The 23,416-nt window shown below is 38.5% G+C and overlaps 1 protein-coding gene across 3 annotated transcripts in view; it reads right to left on the reverse strand.

The window, feature by feature from the left end:
- Positions 1-642: 642 nt before the first annotated feature.
- NAPG (NSF attachment protein gamma) overlaps positions 643-23,416 on the reverse strand; it is a 28,384-nt gene continuing 5,610 nt past the window's right edge. The window contains exons 3-12 of one of the 3 annotated variants that reach the window (XM_036244991.1): positions 17,624-17,708; positions 16,868-16,899; positions 15,921-15,982; positions 12,383-12,492; positions 12,201-12,267; positions 11,637-11,707; positions 6,468-6,546; positions 4,517-4,596; positions 3,817-3,946; positions 643-2,817 (exon numbers count right to left, since the gene is read on the reverse strand). In XM_036244991.1, coding sequence (XP_036100884.1) covers positions 2,674-2,817; positions 3,817-3,946; positions 4,517-4,596; positions 6,468-6,546; positions 11,637-11,707; positions 12,201-12,267; positions 12,383-12,492; positions 15,921-15,982; positions 16,868-16,899; positions 17,624-17,708 — 860 coding nt within the window. In that variant the 3' untranslated portion in view covers positions 643-2,673. The remainder of the gene's footprint in view (positions 2,818-3,816; positions 3,947-4,516; positions 4,597-6,467; positions 6,547-11,636; positions 11,708-12,200; positions 12,268-12,382; positions 12,493-15,920; positions 15,983-16,867; positions 16,900-17,623; positions 17,709-23,416) is intronic. The other 2 variants (XM_036244994.1, XM_036244993.1) reach the window with 2 other exon arrangements.

Consider the following 23,416-nt stretch of genomic DNA (forward strand, 5'->3'; position numbering starts at 1 on the left):
AAGGTACATTCAGAACATTCCAAGGTGTCCCAAAAGAAATGCAAAATTGTACTGTGGCCAAGAGCCATTCCTTCCCCTGCGTTACCTCTTAAGTCCAGCTATTAAATAATATTGATACCATTCTATGAAAAACATGGACAATATTATAGCAGGCACTCAAAAATATCTGATTAGTTATAAGTAAAACCAAAGGTAATTAAAGTGCTGACTATGCTTAAATGCAAAACAATGCCATTTCACTTGGTTTTCTTAGATGTATTAAAGTCGTCCATCTCACCAAGTAGCAGATAGCACGGTATTATAGTAACTGGATGATCAGTATCTGAAAAAGCCCAAGTGGTTTAAACTCCCAAAGGTACTTAACTCCCACAGAACAGAATATACACTTAATAGACAAATACTGTTCTTATAAAATATAGCTGGAATCATACAAATGAGAATGTGTTCTTGAAAAAAAGAAAATAAACAAGCAAAGCAAAATGAGTAATAATAAAAAGAAAATTTATAGTTTCAGATTTTATTTTCATAATTATCTTACCATTGAAGCAATAATCTGCATTTCCATAATAACACATTTAATATTCTACTCATCAAAGAGCTGGAAAAAAAATAGGAATAATGTACAAATACCATACTCTGAATATATACAAATAAATCCAATATATTAAATATATTTTGCAGGCTAGCTGCACTTACAGTATAACAGAACATTGAATTTAGATTCTGAGCATATTCATGCAGACTTCCACTTTGGTAAAAGTAATGACATAACTTCTGGAAAACAATTTTTCCTTTTGTAAACACAAGTTTTCCACTCTATTCTCTGAAAATTAAGACTTACATAATTGGAAAAAACTAAATGCATAAATGTGGAACCAATGCTTCTTACTGGACACCATAAAGAATAACCCTGAAATCCACAAGTCCTGCACATTAGTTTTTAAATGTAGGCAGGGAGGATGCTGAGAGGTTGTACTTATATAAACCTTTTATGTTGTGTAAGACTCATATTTCTGCTACAGAATGCATTGAATCATTCCTCATTTTTGCTTAATACGTAAGAAAAGTGTAAAAGTAAAAAAAAAAAAAAATTTCCAAAGCTGTAATGGATAATATGGTCTATAAACAAATCGAGTAAAGAGCTGCCAGGTCTGTTTAAACAGATTGTGAATTAGCTCAAATGAGTATTAATATAAGACTCCAGAAGCTTCTCACTGGATCTAAAGGGTACAACAGCAGTGACAGGATCTTTGAAATATTAATGTCATTAAATATAACTGCCTAAATAAGTTTTATGGAGATTGTTCAAAGTTAATTTCCAATTATTAAAAATTAGCTGCTCCTTGCTGAACTTTGCAAGCAGCTCAAGGAATCAAAACATCAAATTTAATAGTGTTTTGAATCAGACCTTCAAAAAAGATTTCTATCCTAACATCCACCCAAACCCAAGCACACAAACAAGGATGCTATACTGTCTAAGCTCTCCCATAGGACCAAGTATGACTCATGATAATCTACCTTAGTGTTTTCAGGAAGTCTAGCAAAACTAAGCCCATTGCACCTGCCTCAGGTAGGACTCTCTGGAGAGTGCCAGGGTGCAAACAAACAGGAAACCACTCTGGGTAGCATCTGCCTGCAGAATGCACAATGCTGGCATTTGGAGCCTCTTTCAAATTAATAGATTTGGAGATGGATCTAAGCCACACAGAGTGAAAGAAGAATGCTTCAAAATAACCTCTTAGGTAATACCTATACAGGACCAAAATATTGGCAGCACAATACTTTAAATGTAAGTACTTCAGAAACAATTCTCCCATTTCAGCTGAATTTGTGTGGTATACAGCATTTCCAGTGTCATGTTACTCTCCTGTTACAACACTAAATGAATCAAATTATTTTCGAGAGAAAAAAATGTATATATAGATTGATGAAAATATTACCACTTTGTTAGAAAGCATAAAAAGGTCCACGAGAGTTCCCATTTAGTCATGAACCAAGTGGGTTTGAAGAGTCACTATGTGCTTTTATTGGTGGGAAAAATACTGATATTTCACAGAGAACTGAAGACATTTACAGAATCACATTCATATGCTACCTTCAAAACTTTCAAACTTACACAGAAAACTTTAAATGCACCATTTATTGGGCTAAATAATATTGTAAGGATCAAAACAGCTTTCTGTTCCAGTCTCACCTCTGAAAATATTTCATTTAAATGTAGCTAACATTATGGAGGATAAATTTGCTTTTCAAAATGTAACAAAACCAATGTTTAAAATATTATTTCATTTAACTAGTAAACTTCAATTTTAGCAGCAATAATTAAATAAAATGCAAAGAAAATTCTCTAACAATAAATTACAAGAAAAAGAATATGTATGCCCATTGTCCCTTTTTTTGTTTAGAACATAATTTGTCTAGAATTTGGCTTGCAAACTTTAAAATCAACTGTATTAAGATGTGACATTTTTCTGTTAATTCCTTCTGGTGTCTTTGGAAAGAAAAAAAGTGCTTCACAGGTAGTAGGTACAATGAGTGATTGGGGAGATGGTAACTACATACTCTGTCTTTATTAGCACTCAAAGCCATGACTGCAATGAAGTATGGCTACCCTTAGACAAGACCAAGCCCGTGAGTGGCACATCAGGATCTTGCCCTTTCCTTCTGCAGAGCCTAGCACAGCCCTCCCGCATATTCATCTTCGTCTTCCTCGGTGGCGGTGGCAGTGGTGCCTTCAGCATTGGCCTGCGATGTAACTGTGGCTTTCTTCTTGATTCCCCCTCCTGGAACCACCAAACTCAGGCCCAGCTTAGCATACTGTCAATGACAAAGCATGTTTCCAAAATCTGGATAACTAGAATCTCCACATGTGATGTCTTAACACGCAGCTTAAGATCTTCAATCATCATGAAAACCAACAGTAGATGGGAAAACAACCACAACAAAACTCAACATTGCTCTGCCCTCAGATAGCTTATGACAGGCACAAAACTAGCAAAAGTGTCAATTATACATCACACTTAGGAATATGAGCTAATCAAGACACAGTGAGTTAAGTAACACAGTTCCTATGAAATAAAAATCTATTGAGTAAATGAAAAGTGTAAGCTAGGAATAAAGTCTTTAAAAATAAATATAGATTTACAAAAGCCTATTAATTTATTGAGAAAAAAATGGTTCGTCTACATACACTGTAATAAAAAAAAATTGAAGATCTTAAGCTGATCTGGTATCATAAGACTCAAGTTGCAAAATACAATCAAATGACTTGGTGCTCATAAATCTACTGAGAAGGGAAAGATGAAAGAAGAGAAACCCACTGCTGAGGCTCACTTTCTGTGTACAGCACCATGTGAGGCTGGCAAGACAGAGACCAGTTGCTCCATTCCTACAGACAGCTCATTAATAAGTCATCACAGAAGTAGAATTCCAACAAGTCTACTGAATTACAAAGGCCACTACATGATGGGCCTCATGTCTTTCAGACAGTGAACCTAGAAGAAATTTAAAATAACTAAGCTACCTATACAAGACAACAAATGAAAGAAGCTGAAAAAATGGGGCTGAATTTAAAAATATACACATGGTCAACACAGTTAGATGGATAGGTAACTGGCTATATAAATCTACATGGCTGACAGTCAAACACTCTAATCCCATAGTAAAATTCAGTGCAAATGCAAAGTTCCTTTTTAAGAAGTATCTTGAGATAAAAAATAGAGGGAGAAAATTGTCAAAGTCCACAAGAGAGATAATCTCATTAGAAGCCTCTTCCGTTCAAGAGGAAAGAAGAAAGCTAGCCAAAAGGCCACTTACATCATTGTCCATGTACTTGAAGAGGGGTGAATTGCAGACCTCTGACACTTGATCTTGGTCTTGCTGGTCATATCCTTCAAGAAGCTGTTCCAGTGCAGCGCAGTCTTCACTCCCATTAAACCCTGGGATGCTACAGCAAGCACAAGTCACACAGCTCCACCTGTTCCTTCTCAACTTGGGTGGATTGCCCCCCAACCCCACCCCCGAAGTGGTTTGGCAACACGTGGAGACATTCTTATTGTGAGCAGAGGTCAGGGATGAGGCCAGACATACTACAGAGGACAGGCCTGGCAACAAAGAATTACACAGCCCAAAATGTCAACAGAGCCCAGAATGAAACTGCTCATTCTAAAAATCTGACAGGAAAATCCCTTTTCAGATCTTCCTGTAACATAAGCTCTGAAAATTTTCTATTTCTGTTGTTGTTCTTTTTTTTCTTAGAAGGTAACTATAACAAAATCATTCAAGTCATTCGCTTCCATGGAAGTAAGTCCCCAGGAGAAAAACACAAGAAAGAGCATGACTTGTAAAACTTCTGCTGTAAAAGCTGAAATAGTAGTCAAGTGCTCCTGTCACTTTGGAATTTATATATTTATTTTTAAACAAACCAGTTTCACAGCCAGGATTATTTGTCTAAGCAGTAATCTCAAATTAATAGAAACGTTAACACTGCGAGTCAAGACAGTAGTCAGCGTCTTACCTGTAGCTCTCCCTGACACACCTTTCTGCAGCCACATAGTCATTTCTATGGAGATGAACTAAGACTTGAGCAATTGTTTTCTAAAACAAAAGAGGTGATTATGGCCCAAATTTATATCTAATTAATGAAGTTAATTCCTGACATCTGGAATTTAAATTTCAGCGTTTTGGTTTTACACAGAAAGATTTATAAATTCTGCAGTAACTTCCCCAGGGCATCTGAGGGAAAATACACTGAAATAGTACGTTGTGCATGCATACAAACTACCCAGTCTTGTTACTTTGAGTCTGTGGGCCCAAAGCAAGCCTGCAAGCCTGCTGTTTCTAATAAGCTCCTAGGCAATCCTGACACTGCTAGTCTGAGGACCACACTTAGAGTAACAAAGCCTTAGAATAACACTACACATTTTAAAGAAAATCTCTTTAAAATATCTATATAGGGTTAATCTTGAAAAGGGAATTAAAAGGGGGGGGGCATAACTCTACAATTATACTTTGAAATTCTTAAAGAGAGACTAGGAAAAAGCAGAATGAATGAAATTACTTTAGATAACAGAAATAATGACACTATAAGCCAAGAAAGGCATTAATAAGATCAAAGGTGTGACTGATATCAGCAAAATAACTCTTCAATCTTTTGCCTCTATTTTTGTGATAACTTTTATTGATCTTTAAGTTCCTGAATCTTCTCATCTCCATTGGCATATTAAGCCAATCTAGTACTTTATTTCAGATACTGCGTTTCCGGTTCTAATACTCTCATTTAGTTCATTTTTATGGTTTTTATTTAAAATAATAATAATCTGTCCTCCATTCTTTCACCTGTGTTTACCTTTGCCTCATTAGAAATTATGACAGCTGCTTCAAAGCCCTGATCTGAAAATGCCAACACCTGAGCTATTTCTGGGTTGGCATCAGCTGTCTTTTATCTTGAAAACTGGTCCTATTTTTCTGGTTCTTTCTATGGTCAATAGTTTGGGACTGCACTTTGGACTGTGAATGTTATGCTGCATAGACTCTCCTATAATTCTCAGGAGAGGTGGATGTTTCCCGCAAGCAATCACCCCAGTCAGGCTCAGACCACATGTTTTGTCTGCTTTTGGTGGGCAGAGGCTCTACTTCTGGTTCAGTCTCTGTGCTCTGCTGCTTCGGCTCTGCCCCAAGCATGAGCCTGGCAAGGGTGCTGAGCCCTGGACAGTGGTTTAATCTTATTCCAGTTCTCAAAGCCTGTGCTCTGCCTCTGGGTCTGTCCTGCACAAACACAGCTGGAGAGTAAACCCAACACTTGTGTGGGCCCACATACATACATATAGGCTCAGGGGAGTCCCTGTTCCAGCCCTACATTCTGTGGTTTTCTCCTTGCTCTCTTAGCTCATCTTACTAGTTCCTCCGGTCAAAGAGACTAGGTTTCTCCACTGACATTTTACTTGCCTGCACCACCACCACAGCCATAGCTCCATGACTAGGACTTCCCCTCAGAGCAAAGCCAAGGGAGAATAAAAGGGGAAAATAATGGGGCCTCTTTTCCTAGTTCCTCTGGTTAGAAAGATTAGGTAGAGGGGTTCTTTAGGAGTTTTAGCTGCTGGAGCCTCTGTGGCCCAGCTGTATGACCTGGCTTCTCTTAAGTCAATGCCACAAGAGGAAACGGAAAAATTCCAAAAACCCACTCCTGTACTGGCTGCTTCTCCAAGTGTTTACTCCCCTCCATCAATCTGCTCTACTTACTTTTCAAAGTAACTGCTTTTCATTTTTTTGTCTGGAAGTTTTAGTTGTAATCAACAGGAGAAATAGGTTACAATGCACTCACTCCATCTTGGCCAAAAATAGAGGCCCAGAAAGCATTATTTAAAAAAATATACAAATATCCATGGAATCTGGTTATAGGTACATATTTACGCCAATATGAATAATCATCCAATGTAAACTCAAAAATAAGCACTTTCAAAATATACCTTAAAACAAGTTGGATAATTCTCAATTTCTCGATAAATATGTTTTTCTTTCTGAATAGAGAGTGCTGCCTCATCAAACCTAAAGACAAAAACAAAGAAATGTCAAACAAGGCAGGTCTAAATGTTCTATAGCAGAGGTCATTCTTGTAATGTCTTTGATATTACAGCGTTGAGAGAAATGAAGAAGACAACCAGCATTTTACCAACTGCTCCATGGCCATTATTTCCATGAGCACTGCTCATTTGGCTTGTTTTTTCAATGCTCAATCTGCCCTATTAGGCATCAAGCAGACAGACAAAGCAAGAGAACTTATATCAGATAGGTTACTTCAAAAGGAGAGTTTGAAGTCTGGTAAGGATCATTCACTAATCAATATCTATCAAATCCAAAAAACTGCTTTATGAAAGTTTATGAAATGTATTAGAGAGAGATAACCCTCAATTTAAGCATCCCAGATTTCTTTCCTTCCACCGAAAGGCCATCCAGATGCCCTGAGAACACAGCCTTCCACTGAAGAATGACTTCTGCCCTGTCCTCACTGTCACATACTCACTGCTGCCTGGGGAAGCCCTGACAGCACCCAGTGCTGGAAAAGGCGGCAGTGGAAGGTAGACAGGTTGAGGCTAGAAAAGTCCTTACTGCTACCTATGGTCAACATTCATCTTTTTCTGCTTACTTTCACACATTTTCCTTTTCTTCCATCACACTCAGATGGCAGAATGAAGAGAAAGGGACTACCAAAAATCTTCCTCTGACTGTCCAAGGCCCTACCCTTTTCTTGCCTCCCCAACCCTAATCCCATCAAACCTAACCAGATCATCACCTCCCAGTAAAGCTGTATTATACAGGGGTTGGCAAAAGTAGGTTTACAGTTCTGAGTACATGAAACATGGGGTTTATTCTTGTATTGTTATTTATTATATCACTCATGTTATTTGTCTTCTTATTGTTATTATTTTGTATCCTTATTTATGATTTATCTTTCAGGTAATACTAATCACAGGGTTCTGTGATCTATAGCTGCAAGGAAAGGAATTCTGCTACCAATAAGCCTGGAATGAGGTCACAGCCCTACCTGACACTGTGATGCCAGCCTGGAAAGACACTGAGCAGGAATCTGACTACACTGTGTGGGACTTCTGACCCACAAAACTGAGAGTTCATGAGTGGGTGCGTTTTTTTGTGTCTTTATTTAAAATATTTTTTATTTATTTTAGAGAGAGAATAAGGGAAAGGGGGAAAGGAGGGAAACAACAATCAGCTGCCTTCTGTATGCACCCAGACTGGGGATCAAACCTGCACCCTGGGTATGTGCCCTGACCAGGAATCAAATCGGTGACCTTTTCAGTGCATGGGATGATGTTCAACCAACTGAGCTATACTGGCCAGTGTGTGAGTGTGATTCTAAGCTGCTAGGATTCTGGTTATTTGTTGGGCAGAAACAGAAAATTAATATGGGAGGATTACATATAACTATCATTTTTAATTATGACTATGGGCTTATCACAGATCCTGTTTAAAAATAAATAAATTATATCATGACATTCTATGAACAAAATGGCCCGATTATATCATTCTAGTTAGGAATCTCAGTAATTTAAGCTTTTCATATATTTAACTATAAAGGCTACATTCTGAACACATGAATTATTTCCTTGGCATAAAAATACTGTATTTCCAGCCCTGGCCAGTTTGGCTCAGCGGTTAGAGCGTCAGCCCGTGGACCAGTCCGCTAAGGGCATGTACCTCGGTTGCGGCTCATCCCCAGCCCCTGTTAGGGTGGTATGGGTGGCAACCAGTTGATGTGTCTCTCTCACATGGATGTTTCTATCTCCCTCTTTCTCCCTCTCTCCCTCCTGCTCTGTCTGAAGATAAACGCAAAAAAAAACCCATTTCCATTCCCAAAAGTCTTCCTTGGGCCCCAACTATCTCTTAAACTCCAGAATATTTTTAACTACCTAGAAAACTTTTCAGCTGACTCATCATATTGCCAACAAAGTTTACCATCATCCCCAATAAAACTGGGCATCACACTGGACAGAACACAGCCATGTAAGACAAAAACCTAGTGATTATCTTCAGATAGTTCCCTTCCACAAACTCCCACATAGATCCAGTGGTCCCTGTGTTTAGAATCTAGTGACTGTATCAGATGACTGGTGGAAACAAGTACTTTTCTTTGCCAAGTGAGTCCTCAAAGTGGCAGTAAGGTAGGGATGGTGCTGTTCAACTGAAATGAAAGTAGGATTCTCTTCCTCACTGGGAATCACAGCAATGCTTTGGGAAAGAGCTCTCTGGCTTGGGGTCACTGACAGCCAACTACAGAGTGTGCCAATCTGCTCAGCTGCCTCAGATCTTTGGAAGGCACAGGAAGAAGAAAGGCTCACCAATAACTCAAATCAACTTGTAGAAAAGGCCTTTTTTTCCCAGGAGGAAACAAGGACACTTGATCTAGGACTGACAGGAGGCCTCCCAGATTCGACCTAAAAAAAATCTGATTCATTTCTGCATTACGGCTCCAGAAATGAAGAAAAAACAGGAGACTAATATCAATGCATTATTAAACTAGATTAAATCTTATAAAGTCTCAAATTAATTTAAAAATATAAGCATATTAACTAAACATAAGAAGCATAAAATTTAAATTTTTATGCCACATTTTATCAGATGGTATTTATATAAAGTATAAACTTACCATGTTTTACTTCTTTTAGGCAAATCATAGACTCAAATCAGATTATAATCAAAGTATAAATTCATGATATTCAAATAGCATATAAATTATTGCAATTATTTTTTCCCTTAGTACTGATTCTCCATGTTTTTCTTACTCTGCACTACTTAAATTCCTGATAGACTACTGTGGCAGTTGATTTTTAATTCTTTCATACTACACGTATCCAGTGACATTTTTCAAAATACCAAATTCCTTAATATTCCTGAGTAAATTATAATCAATTTTTACATTAGACAATTTAAAAATTATTTCCATAAAATTAATTTTTGTTCAAGCACTGCATAAAATGCTATCATTTTAAATGCATTTTTACTAAAAAATAAAAAAGCAATAAAAGAAATTTACAAAGTAAACAAAAGACTTGTTGGTTGCCCTAGATTTATAAATGTCCATCTTTCAAGCATATCCAGATAACCCTCTCATTCCTGCTGCTCATTCACTTTTCCCTTCCACTGACACTGTAAAAAAAACTTAGTACTTGCTATAAAATAATGATTGTCATACACATGTCACAACCAACCAGTAACTTTTTCAGAATGATGGTGGCTACCACACCTAATGGAGCCCTCTAAAGGAACACGTATACATAGCTAGAAAACACTCCTTGGCTGACCTTACAAGGAAAATCCTCGGCCCCCTCCTCCTCTTTGCTACTCCCCCTAAAACACAGTTTTAGATAATCTGCAGTTTAGGAAACAAAAGAGAAAAGGATGTGGAAAGCAGAAATACTTAAGGGAAGCTGAAGCAGAGCACACTCCTACAGAGGCATCCTACCTTCTGGCCCTGCCTCCAACTTCACTTCTTAGGCCTTGGTGGGCCCTGTGGAAAGGGGCCTAGAGCTCTGTAAAGGCACTGGGAGCCTTGGGCGACAAACATTGGGTGGGAATGAGAAAAGGAGGTAAAAGTAAGCCAGCTGTCTCTGTCTGTCCTGTAATGAAAAGAGTAAGACGCCATTTCCTGTTTCTACAGTGCGGGGCCCTATTCACAAAGGTCCGAATCCAGGTACTACCTTTCAGTTAAGCTATTCTGTAACAGCCAGAAACTACCACAAACAGCTTTTTTTTCTCCAGAAACCCCTTTCTGAGACTAACTCAATTTATTAGACCATCATTTATTAGTTGGAAATTGCCAGAGTTGGCATTTCAGTTGTTTTAACTTCTAGGAAGCCAAGATTATTAAGATGAATAAAGGTAATGACCCAAGGATGATTTATACAGTAAATTCTGTTTCATGGTTTAATACAAAGTCCTAAATTAAAAACAAAATAAAAATGTTATAGTTTAGACCAAAAAGTAAAAATAAACTTAAATCAATGATAAAAGGTCCTATAAAGTTCTATATTTAAATGATAACATTTAATAGTTATTAATTCTATATTAATTTATTCTGATGTTTGAATTATATTTTAGAATCTGCAATCTTTTTTTTTTTAATCCTCATCTGAGAATAGTTTTCTATTTATCTTCAGATAGAGTGGAAGAAAGAGAGAGGGAAAGAAAAGGAGAGACAGAGAAACACTGACGTGAGAGAGACACACTGACTTGCCGCCTCCGGCACAACCCTAACCAGGGCCGGGGACAAACCGCAACCGAGGCACGTGCCCTTGACCAGAATCAAACCCGAGACTTCTGGTCCACAGGCAGATGCTCTAACGCTAAGCCAAACTGGCCAGGGATAGAATTTGCAGTCTTAATGAAGAAAGAACTTTACTTCAGTCTCAGAAAGGAATCAATAGATTCTTCAGTCATTTTCTGATTCCTTAACAAAAATATATCTTGGATCTTTCCTGTCACTGGAGAGCTAGGAACAAATTTCAATTAAAATATGTATCTTCAGACTTACAGTCTCCTAAAGGTGTTTATCTTAAATGCTTTATTAAACGAGATCTCAGCAAACAGAATTTTATGAATGACAGAAATCATTTACTAAGCTTAAATTAAGATAAAGTAAAAAACAAAGAAAAATCCAATAGAAATTCTAGATTTTCGGGGTCTAGCTATTTGTGCATCCATTTTCATGGATAAGCATTCAGAGCATCTTGTTACTTATGCCTATAAAGACATTTCTCCTCAAAAAAGAGAAATTATAATTTAACCACATCTCAGATCAAGAAAAATTCTCTCACCCTGGCTGGTTTGGCTCAGCAGTTGGAGCATCGGCCTGTGGAACAGAGAGTCCCAGGTTTGGTTCCCACTGAGGGCACGTACAAAAAAAAAAAGAAAATTTCTCTCTCATGCTGATAAGTACAATGCATGATAGTTTTTGAGATTATAGTTCAGAAAAACAGCAGGTCTTTTAATATTTAACTCAATGTACCATCTTCTAGACATCAATATTTCTACTGAGTTGCATGATGTGTTTGTCTATGGCTTACACCAAAAAGACTAACAAGCTATACATAGACACATGAACATAATTTCAGAAAACCTACCTGCGTCCTCGTACTAGCAGTCTAGAGGCTTTTCCTAGTAATTCAACTGCCTGCCGTAAACGTTCCTCATTCTAAAGGAAGCAAACAAGAGAGAGTGTTGGCTGCTTTAATGTAGGAATCTTTTTTTTTCCTCCAATAATTACCTAATAAAAAAGGAAAGACACTCAATACAGGGGTAAGGAGGTGGTGTTGGGAGGGCAACACCAAAGCTCTAATAGGAAAAAAAACTGAGTTGTGAGCACAGAAAAGTTTTAAAAACTAGTCGCTGCTTTTCTGTTTTCCTACATATTTATTTTCTTTATTGATTTTAGAGAAAGAGGAAGAGAGAGGGCGACATAGAAACATTGATGAGAGAGAACATCGACTGGCCACCTCCGGTATGCCCCCGACTGGGGATTTGGCCCACAACCTGGGCATGTGCCACGACTGAGAATTGAACCGGCGACCTCTTGGTGCATGGGTCGATGCTCAACCACTGAGCCACACCAGCCGGGCTTCCTACATATTATGAATGTAAGCATTCTAAGTATACTCAAAGAAAAATGAAATAAAATTCAAACTTACTTCAAACACATTAGCTGTCTGTTGATATAATTGTACAGCCTTTTCTGGATCTACATTTTCTATAAGCCTAAATTAGACAAGAAAATTTTACTTAAGTGAGAAATAGAAAACTTTTTTCAAAGAACTTTATTAATAAACAAAAAGCTAATGACTTCTATGCAGAGACTGTTCCACACACTCACTTTCCAGCTCGCTCCAAGGCCATGGCTGCTGTGTCAGGGGTGCCATTTTCTAGATACATCATGCTGGCTTTCTCAATCAGCTGAACAGCCTGTGGGAGTTTCTGCATCTCCTTTAAGCAAAGGATAGAGCACAGATCAGCAAATACATCAACTTAAGAAATACAAAGTTAATCTGAAATTCAATTATTTTATCCCTGATTCATTAAAGTAAATGATTCAAACCTTACAAAATAAAATATACTTAAAATGAAATGCCTTCACATGGTTTTTCTCCCCATCTCTTCACAGAATCTAAGGGAAACTATACAAATAGTAAAAACCAAAACTTTTGTTCTTTACTGTTTTGTAAGCATTCAAAATACTCTGAACATTTAGTAAGAGTCCCTACTATACAGAAGGCCTATGCCGAAGGTTGCAAACTGGCAGCCCAGGGCTGAATTTTATTTCCAAGTGCATCTTGTTTGAACTACTCAGTATTTTTTAATCAGATACTTTCACAAAAGCTGTTTTATGAGATCCTATTTTAAAAAGTATATCAAAAGCTATGGCATCAGTAGGCTTGCATTCCCGCACGGCAATAATACACTGGGGCTAATGAGCAGCTGCCTGGTGGAGGTATACCACCTTCTAAAGCCTCAATTCTCCCTATTTCCTACGGCCCTACACACCCATGCCCACCTCCTTCATTTCAGTCACTCCCCTATGCCCGAGTTCTTCTGAGTTTGCAATCATCTTCCATGGTGAATGTCATCAACAGGGTAACTCCGTATCTTACCATTAAACCGTAAGTCTCAATATCCTGTGGATATTATATATAATATCCCCACATCAAAACTTTTTAAAAAACTAAAAGCTCGATATAAAGTATACTGGCATTATTTACTTAGGGTTGACACACTGTACCTTAAAGTAGGCTCCTTGCTGACAGACACCTCATGGGCTATTTTCAAATCTGCCTATTCAATCCCTTACTAAGTTGACAAATTTTCTTAGAATGCAAAACTTGCTGGTCTCATTCTTAGACTTTACAATATAACTTTTTTATTATTTAGCTATGGAGATAAATAACAATAAAACAGACTGAAAGATACTGCACAAAATAAGCTGCTATCGAATGCAAGTGAAATGATACCAGTTAATATGACCTCAACCCTCAGTGAAAAAAAAATCTTTTTTTTTTTTTTGTTATAGAAACTAAAGAACAAGGAATGAATAAAGTGTCTATGGTATATGATGAAGGATATTTGGTGGGAAGGGAAGTCTAACAAAATCTATTTCACTCACTTTAGTCCTGAGGGTTACTTTGGTTTTTACAGATCATTTCTTCCCCCAATTCATTTATTCATTAATTAAATAAATCTATACTGAGAACCTACAATATACAAAACGTTAGGGGCATTAAATATGTCACAGGGTACTATCGTTCATGAGTGTTATCCTCATAGATAAGATATAAAGAGCAGTAGCTACATGAAAGGGCAATATGAAATAAGTACCATTTAAGTTATGTGTGTAAGAATTAAGTACCTCTTCCTGCTTTTGCATCAAATCAAGCATGCCTATGAGTAGCAGAGGCCAAGTCACAACACTGACACTTCTCCATAAACAAAGGATGGCCTAATTAAAAATTATACTGTTTTATGCTCTTTACCATGTTCTTCTAGTATGGCAAAAATCACAAAGAACAAAATTAAAATATGCTTATTTTCAGTGGCTTATGTGCCTTAGTCAACTTATCACTTCTTTGGAGCAAAGAGGATATAAAATCACAACAATTATAAAATGACAGAGGCTAATCCAACAAATCCATGTCTTCCCCTGTGAAAACTGTCCCTTCCTAAGCCTTGTTGGGGGATGAATGGGAAAGTTTGTATGACAAATGGTGGTAATTTTATCCCTCAGAACAAACTGTGTACCAGGTAGCTCAGGACTCCTAATGGTGCCAAGACTGTTCAAAGGCATTTATTTAATGTAAACACAAGAGAATGCCAGAAAGTGTTTTCTTTTGTCTTTTCCCCTATCCATAGGTTTATTTTTCCTTCATTCAAAGCCATGCCTTTCAAATCCTCAAATTGAACAGATACTGGAGAAAAGAAAATGATTTCTGCATAATAATCTTTGATGAAAACTAAAGCCTTAGCACAGCTGAGGCTGTGAAGATTGTATATTAGTGTTCTGGCATTTCTGTACTAAGACAGTGCATCCTATTAATAGACATAGTACACTTCGATGACATGAGCTGCCTTGGCATTTCCTAGTCTCAAGGGAAGCTATCTCTCTATTTCTTTATGACAGAATCAAAGAGTCCTGAGTCAAAAGCTATGAAAACCCTTAAAACCCTTGACATGTATTATCAAAGTACTTTTAAATGACATTACAAAATCTTCCTGAAACATTAAATATAAACAGTAAGATACAAAACTGTGTGTAGAACATTATCTGTTTTCTACGCATATGCAAGTGTATATGTGAAAAACACTAGAAAAGCCCTGGCCGGTTTGGCTCAGCAGTTAGAGTGTCGGCCCACAGGCCAAAGGGTTGCAGGTTTGAGTCCCAGTCAAAAAAAAAGAGTAAGTTCTTAAAGTAAAGCTTTATAATAAATAATTCAAAACAATTGTTTACCATATTAGAGTACATTAAAATGAAAAGAAAAATGTTCTATTTCAATTGCCATTGGCATACTTTGAGAGTCAGTGTTATAATGTTTTGTCTCACAACAGAATGTCAATTCCCAACCTGTTTTTAAGAAGCCGAAATATAAAAAGTGGCATAGCCACACTAGCCAAAATATTCCATTCAAGAATAATCAGAGTTAAATAGCAACAGTTTAAGTCTTTGGTTCTCTTCAATGCCAACTGATATTTATAAAACAGGCAAAAATCTCTCATTTCTATAACCCATGGGAAGTAAAAAATATATATACTTTGTAAATTTTTACATTAAGATGTTCCCACCCTGGCCGGTTTGGCTCAGCAGTTAGAGCGTCGACCTGCAGTCCAGAGAGACCCAGGTTCAGTTCCCGCTAAGGGCACATACCTCGGTTGCAGTTTGTCCCCGGCCCTGGATGGGTCGTGTGGGTGGCAACCACTCGATGTGTCCCTTTCGCATCAATGTTTCTCTCTCTCTCTCTCTCTCTCTCTCTCCCTCCCTCCCTGCCTCCCTCCCACACTACCTGAACAAAATATGGAAAAATGTCCTCGGGTGAGGATAAAAAAAACAACAACAAGATGTTCCCAATGTCTCAAAAGTAGGAAAACCTCCCACACAGCTCTTTATTTAGCAATACACTCCCTCTTGGTTATAAAGTTTAGAACCTTGGGGTTCCCAGTTCTCTCCAACACGTTCTCTTAAATTTCACTTTTAAAACTTCCTATTTTATGACACACACAATGTACCCTATAGGTCCAATTAGCATTGCTTTGGACAATATATATTGCCTCACAGCAAGGAGATTTTTCAAAGTCAACATAAATTTACTTCAACACCATGTAGTTATTTAATTTTGTTTATATAACAGTTGTGACAGAACATTACTGACCTTCAACATCATGCCAGCTTGCTCATATGCTCTGCAAAGGGAATAAATTTCCTGGATGAGATCTTAAAGAAATAAGGAAGAGGAGAAACTTTCTACTATAGATAAGGGAAGATATTTCACTTTTAACTGGCTCCAACGTTACATTATTACTTTAGGCTTGTATTAGCACACAACGTATTTTTTTTTCTTTCTCTTTTTGTGCCTTAGAAATATCAGGCATCTGGCCCTGGCCAGTTTGAGCGTTGTCGGCCCATGGACCGGAGAGTCCTGGTTTCGGTTCCCACTAAGGGCACATACCTTGGTTGCAGTTTGTCCCCCGCCCCAGTTGGAGTTGTGTGGTGGCAGCCAGTCAATGTGTCTCTCTCACGACAATGTTTCTCTCTCTCTTTTCCTCCTTTTCTCCCTCCTGCTCTATCTAAAGATAAATGCAAATATGTCCTTGGGTGAGGATTAAAAAAAAAAAGGAAAATATCAGGCATCTAAATTGAAGTGATTTTATGTTGTGGATGCAAAATTAAGTATGATTCAGAAAAGTTATATGAACTTCTATTTGACAAGCCTAAATCCAAGATTGGAAACAAATAAGTACTCTCCACAAAAACAGGAGAAAGCCTCCTACTTTTCTCCATAGGCACTATTACCTATCAAGATAGGGGGAAAAAAGAGATTCTAACTTACTTGGTTTTTCATAGGATACTGAACAAAATGGTCCTAAAAATATCAAAGTGAATTTAATGGAAACACTGTATATCTTAGGAGAGCTTAGTTTTTAAGGTTTAGGTGAAGATTGAAACAAATGAAAATTATTTTTATTTAAATCAATACAAAAGAATTCACTATTTATAAATTTATAATTTAGGAAAAATTTACTGACCTACGGAAAAACAGCAATATTTAAAACATAATAATCTGCAAACACATGAAAACATGGAAGAATATTTACTTACTTGGCAGCATGAAAAAGACTGAATGGATGTAACAAAGTCAAAATTAAGGAAAAAAAAGGCAAATTATCCATTTCTAAGTATTTACTATTTAAAAGACAAAGGTAACTAAATCACTGCCTTAGCTGTGATCCAAAAGGCTAATCCTACAAACAGGTAAAGAGAAATAATTTAATGCTTGCCGATGTCTCTTAAAACCACATAATTCATAAGAACACCACGTAGATTTTAAACTAGTTAGTTCCATTATGCATTGATCTGACGAGTTTTACTAAAATGCAAGGGTATTATACCCATAATATTAGCAGATGAGACAAAATAAACAGTTTCCAGTGTAAGTTTTTAAAAACTTCAGGAAATTTTATTATTTTAAACTACTTATAAATCTTATTTCAAATACCCGAGAAAGATTATATTTTTAAAATATTTATATAGCAATTTATGCATCTCCAATGCCTGTGCTACCTCTTCATTCTTCAATGCCCTTCTAAAGATATTCCTCACTTTATCCCAAGTAAAACCATCATCAAGTAAATCCAGAAAAAAACAAAAATAAACTCTCAAATGTAGCTCTGCAAAGTAGTATGGATCAGAAGTCTCTATAATAATGTTTCTTCAGAGTTTAAATACTCAGAATTTTTCTAATCATCTAATTTAATAGTACTGTACTCCACATGCAGCAAATTTATAATCACATAAAATACGTATTTGTCCAAATCACTGAATTGTCAAGTCTTTTTTAAAGGCTGAAAAAGATACGCTCTGTTATTCTCATGGGCAACAGCTTCTCTCAGGCAGGCATCTTTTGCTTGCTCAAACTGTTTGGCATTTTTAAAAGCAAGAGCTGAAATAAAACAACAACAGAAAGACTTTCTATTTCCATCAATTAAAATATTTCAAATGAGTCATTACTATGTGTAAAGTATTAGAAAATATGTATACTTCTTTTAATCAAGCACTTAGGAAGTTTTATAAAACTATAAAGTATTACTTTTTCTAAAGCAATTTTCTTACCACTTTTTTTTGTGATCAATAACTTAGAGGTGTTTTCAAAAGTTTGGTTGTTTTTTTAATTGTAGACCACTTGCTACAAATCATTGCTACTTCCACTCAAAACTAAGAACACCAATATCTAAGCTTTGAGAACCTAAAATCACATCAGTCAAACCAATGCTCCGAATTAACAGGTACTTTCACAAAAAACAGTACCTTACTTCACCCATCTTACATTTCATCATCATCATCATCAGAAACAAACCAGTGCTTTAGTTATAGCTTATTCCATCTTTTAATTATTTAGAAATAAAGAACAATAAACACATAAAATGTATTTTTTGAATTTTTTTTCTTTATTGATTAGAGAGAGAGGAAGGGAGAGGGAGAAAAACATCGATGAGAGCGAACATCGATTGGCTGCCTCCTACATGCCCTCCACAGGGGATATGGCCCACAACCTGGGCATGTGCTCTGACCAGGAATCGAACTGGTGACCTCTTGTTGCATGGGTCAATGCTCAACCATTAAGCCACACTGGCTGGGCAACACATAAAATATTTTTATAATAAGTCCTCCTTTTTGGCACAATCTTTAAATAAATTTCTAAAAAATAAAAACTGCATTTAAAAAGATAAAGTTTTTGCATTGTTTAAGTTTCTGTGAAAAAAAAAATCTCAGTATCCAAAACATTAAAACACACTGCTCACTGATGTAAAATATAATCATCAGAGCAAAACAATGAGGACTGGCCCTAAAATATGGTACTACAGATTTGGCAAACTTATCAAAGGTTGCTTAACATAAAAAGGATACAACTTTAAGAAAAAAAGTTATTTGTTATAAATACACTCTTATGGACTTCCGGTCAAGATGGCAGCGTAGGTAAATGTGGTATGGCCTCCTCCCATAACTACATCACAATTACAACTAAACTACAACACAACCATCATTGAGAACCGCCTGAAATTGAGCTGAATGGAAGTCATACAACTACGAAATTAAAGCAGCAGCCACATCAAGACTGGTAGGAAGGGCAGAGGGCGGACAAGCTGGTCCCACACCCACATGGGGCAGATAAAATCAGAAGGACACCTCGGCTGGGAAGGTCCTCCCTGAGGAATGAAGGGTCCCCATCCCACACTAGGCACCCAGCTCAGGGTTCCAATGCCAAAAAGAGAAGTCCCCATAACTTCTGGCTGTAAACACCAGAGGGAACTGAGGCTGAGGGAGGCGGAGATGAAGCAGCTTGAGGGGCACCAGAGACATACAGGGAAGAATTGAGCTGTTTGGCCTCGGGTCGAGGGCTGGAGAGGCGGCTTTCTACTGGACAGATGAGCTGTCAGAGGTCTTTGTTCCTTTGTTGAGCCCTTCCCTGGGTGGCAGACTGCATCCCTATCTGGGACTCCAGCAACCTGGCTCACACTGTTTGCCCCACCCTGGTAATTCCCTGAGGCCCCACCCCACCCAACTTTTGGGCTCACCCAAGCTGTTTCCAAAGGGTTTACCATAGGATTGGCCTGTCTTGGATTCTGCTTCAGTTTCCTAAAATCTCTCAAACAAGCAGCATGTAGTCTCAGCAAGCACCATACCTCTCCTTAAGTGGTCCCAGGCCTGGCACTAGAAGCAGCCAGCCTTGGTTCACAACTTGGTTTTTTCTGGACACCTCCAAGCCCAGCACAAAAAGCAGCCATCTGCAGATCACTTGGTAGCTTATGCCGGGTGGCCCCGGGTAGAACACAGGTAGTGGCTGATATTGCCCCAGAGCCAGCATACCCAGTGGACAGCTTCAGACCACATCAAAACACCACCACCCAACCACCTCCACAAGTGACATACTCAATGAGCGGACTCAGTGGGTACCAAGGCCCTGATGAAGTAAGTCTTGCTCTGTGTGGTGGGTCCCTACACAGCTGATCCTCCAAGGTAGTCAGAGACCAGTGGTCAGTGGGCACAGCCAGTCCTTGCAGCTGATCAATCTGAGTAAATCCCTCCCATTGACGTGCCAACAGCAATCAAGACTCAATTACAGACTTCCGGTCAAGATGGCGGCGTCGGTAAACGCAGCATCACGTCCTTCCACAACCACATCAAAGTTACAACTAAACTATAGAACAACCATCATTCAAAACCACCTGAAATCAAGCTGAATGAAAGTCCTAAAACTACGGAATTAAAGAAGCAGCCACATCAAGACTGGTCGAAGGGGCAGAGATGCGATGGGCTGGTCCCATACCTAGGTGTGGCAGATAAAAATTAGGAGGATACCTCGGCTGGGAAGGTCCTCCCTGAGGGGTCCCCGTCCCATGCCAGGCACCTCGATCAGGGTTCCAGTGCCAGGAAGAGAAGTCCCCATAACTTCTGGCTGGAAAAACCAGCAGGAACTGAGGCTCAGGGAGGTTGAGGTAACTGGAGCCCCAGGCAGCTCCTCTTAAAGGGCCGGCGCACAGACTTACTCAGACTTGCTCCCTCTAAGCTCAGAGGGGAAGCAGCTTGAGGGGCGCCAGCGACAACAGGGAAGAACTGAGCTGTTTGGCATTGGAGCGAGGGCTGGAGAGGGGGCTTTCTCCGGGACAAACGTGCTGTCAGAGGCCTTTGTTCCTTTGGTGAGCCCTGCCCTGGGGCATCAGACAGCCTCCATATCTGGGACTCCAGCAACCTGGCTCACACTGGTAGCCCCGCCCTGGTGATTCCCTGAGGCCCCACCCCATCCAACTTTCAGGCCCACCCAAGCTGTTGCCAGTTTCTTTTCCATAGGATTGGCCTGTCTTGGATCCTGCTTCAGGTTTTCCTAAATTCTTTCAAACAAGTGGCATCTGGTCTCAGCTAGCCCCATACCTCTCATTAAGTAATACGTAGAAACAAACACAGGGAGGCGGCCAAAATGAGGAGACAAAGAAACAGGTTCCAAATGAAAGAACAGAATAAAACTCCAGAAAAAGAACTAAGTGAAATGGACATAAGCAACCTAACAGATGCTGAGTTCAAAACACTGGTTATAAGGATGCTCAATGAACTTGGTGAGGGCCTCAGCGAACTTGGTGAGGGCCTCAAGAGCATAAAAAAAAGGACCAGTCAGAAATGAAGGATGCACCGTCAGAAATGAAGGAGGCACTAACTGAAATAAAGAATAATTTACACAGATTCAATAGTAGAGTGGGTAAAGTAAAGAAGCAAACCATCAATTTGGAATATAAGGAAGCAAAAAACATCCAATCAGAACAGCAAAATGAAAAAAGAATCCAAAAAAATGAGGATAGTGTAAGGAGCCTCTGGGACAACTTCAAGCGTGCCAACATTCACATCTTGGGGATGCTAGAAGGAGAAAAGAGAGAACAAGAAATCGAAAATCTATTTAAAACAATAATGGCAGAAAACGTCCCTAACTTGGTGAAGAAAACAGACATACAAGTCCAGGAAGCACAAAGAGTCCCAAACAAGATGAACCCCAAGAGGCCCACACCAAGACAAATCATCTTCAAAATGCAAAAGGTTCAAGACAAAGAATCTTTTTTTTTTCTTTAATCCTCACCCGAGGACATTTTTCGATATTTTCTTCAGATAGAGTGGGAGGGACAGAGGAAAAAACATCGACGTAAAAGGGACACGTCGAGTGGTTGCCACCCACATGACCCGACTAGAGCCAGGGACACACTGCAACCAAGGTACATGCCCTTAGTGGGAACCGAACCCGGGTCTCTCTGGACCACAGGCCGACACTCCATCTGCTGAGCGAAACCAACCAGGGCCAAAGAGAGAATCTTAAAAGCAGGAAGAGAAAAGTAGTTAGTTACCTACAATGGAGCCCCCATAAGATTGTCAGCTGATTTCTCCAAAGAAGCTTTGCAGGCCAGAAGGGAGTGGCAAGAAATATTCAGAGTGATGAAAAGCAAGAACCTACAACCAAGATGACTCTATCCTGCAAAGCTGTCATTTAGAATCTACGTCCATATAAAGAGTTTCCCAGACAAGGAAAAGCTAAAGGAGTTCATCACCACCAAACCATTATTATATGAAATGTTGAAGGGTCTTCTTGAAGAAAAAGATAAAAAAATACGAACGAACAAAATGGCAATGAATACATATCTATCGACAATGGAATCTACAAGCAAAATGAACAAGCAGAACAGAAACATTGTCATAGACACAGAGAACATTTTGTTGGTTGCCAGATGGAAGGGAAGTTGGGGGAATGGGTGAAAAAGGTGAAGGGATTAAGAAGTACAAATTGGTTGCTAGACTAACAAACATCAAAGCGAAGAGGGGTTGGAGGGTGAGAAAAAATAAACCAAAGAACTTATATGTACATATGCATAACCAATGGACACAGACAACAGTGTTGGGAAAGGCAGAAGAGGGGCGGAAGTGGGGAGGAGAGGGTCAATGGGGGAAAAATGAGGAACATCTGTAATACATTCAACAATAAAGATAAGTTAAAAAAAAAGACTCAATTACAACAAAAGGGTGTATAGTCCACACTAGGGGTGCACCTCAAGGGCCCAGCTGAGATGATGAGGGCAGGGCCACTGGATCCTACAGGACACGTACAACAAAAGGCCACCCTATGAAGCCTAGAGACATAGCAAGTCTACCTAATACATAGAAACAATCACAGGGAAGCTGCCAAAATGAGGAGACCAAGAAACATGTCCCAAATGAAAGAAAAGAACAAAACTCCAGGAAAAGAACAAAATGGAGATAAGCAATCAATCAGATGCAGAGTTCAAAACACTGGTTATAAGGTTGCTCAAGGAACTTGGTGAGACATTTAAGGACCTGAGACCTTGAAGGAACTTAAGGAGACCTCTGAGGAACTTAGTGAGAACATCAACAACATAAAAAAATGACCAGTCAGAAATGAGGAATGCAGTAAAGGAAATAAAGAATAATTTACAGGCAATCAAAAGTAGAGTAGGTCAAGCCAAGAAGCAAACCATTGATTTGGAATATAAGGAAACAAAAAACACCCAATTAGAACAGCAAAAAGTGCCCTGGCTGGTTTGGCTCAGCGGTTGCAGCACTGGCCTGTGGAGCAGAGAGTCCTGGGTTCGGTTCCAGCTAGGGGCATGTACCAAAAAAAAAAAGAACAGCAAAAAGAAAAAAAAATGACGATAGTGTAAGGAGCCTCTGAGACAACTTCAAGCATGCCAACATTCGCATCACAGGGGTGCCAGAGGAGAAGAGAGAACAAGAAATTGAAAACCTATTTGAAACAATGACAGAAAACTTCCTTAACTTGGTGAAGAAAACAGACATACAACACTCTATCTGCTGAGCTAAATGGGCCTGGGCAAACAAAGACTGCTTTAATGGGAAAATCTGACCTAAAATATTGATTTTTGAATGCAGCTCCTGGTCGAAGATGTTTATAAACCAAATCTGTGTCAAATTTCCCTCACGGAAATTTGGAAAATGTTGTGTACTCCAGTTACAAAAGCTTCTTATACAAGGTGTTCATAAAATCTATATCAAGTTTGAACTTTTAATCATTTTCCCTTTAAATATGATATATAAATATAAGAGAGAATTTATTCAAGGTTTAAATAAAAGTGCTAAAGA

Source organism: Molossus molossus, unplaced genomic scaffold, assembly GCF_014108415.1.
Source record: "Molossus molossus isolate mMolMol1 unplaced genomic scaffold, mMolMol1.p scaffold_m16_p_6, whole genome shotgun sequence".
Taxonomy (NCBI): Eukaryota; Metazoa; Chordata; class Mammalia; order Chiroptera; family Molossidae; genus Molossus; species Molossus molossus.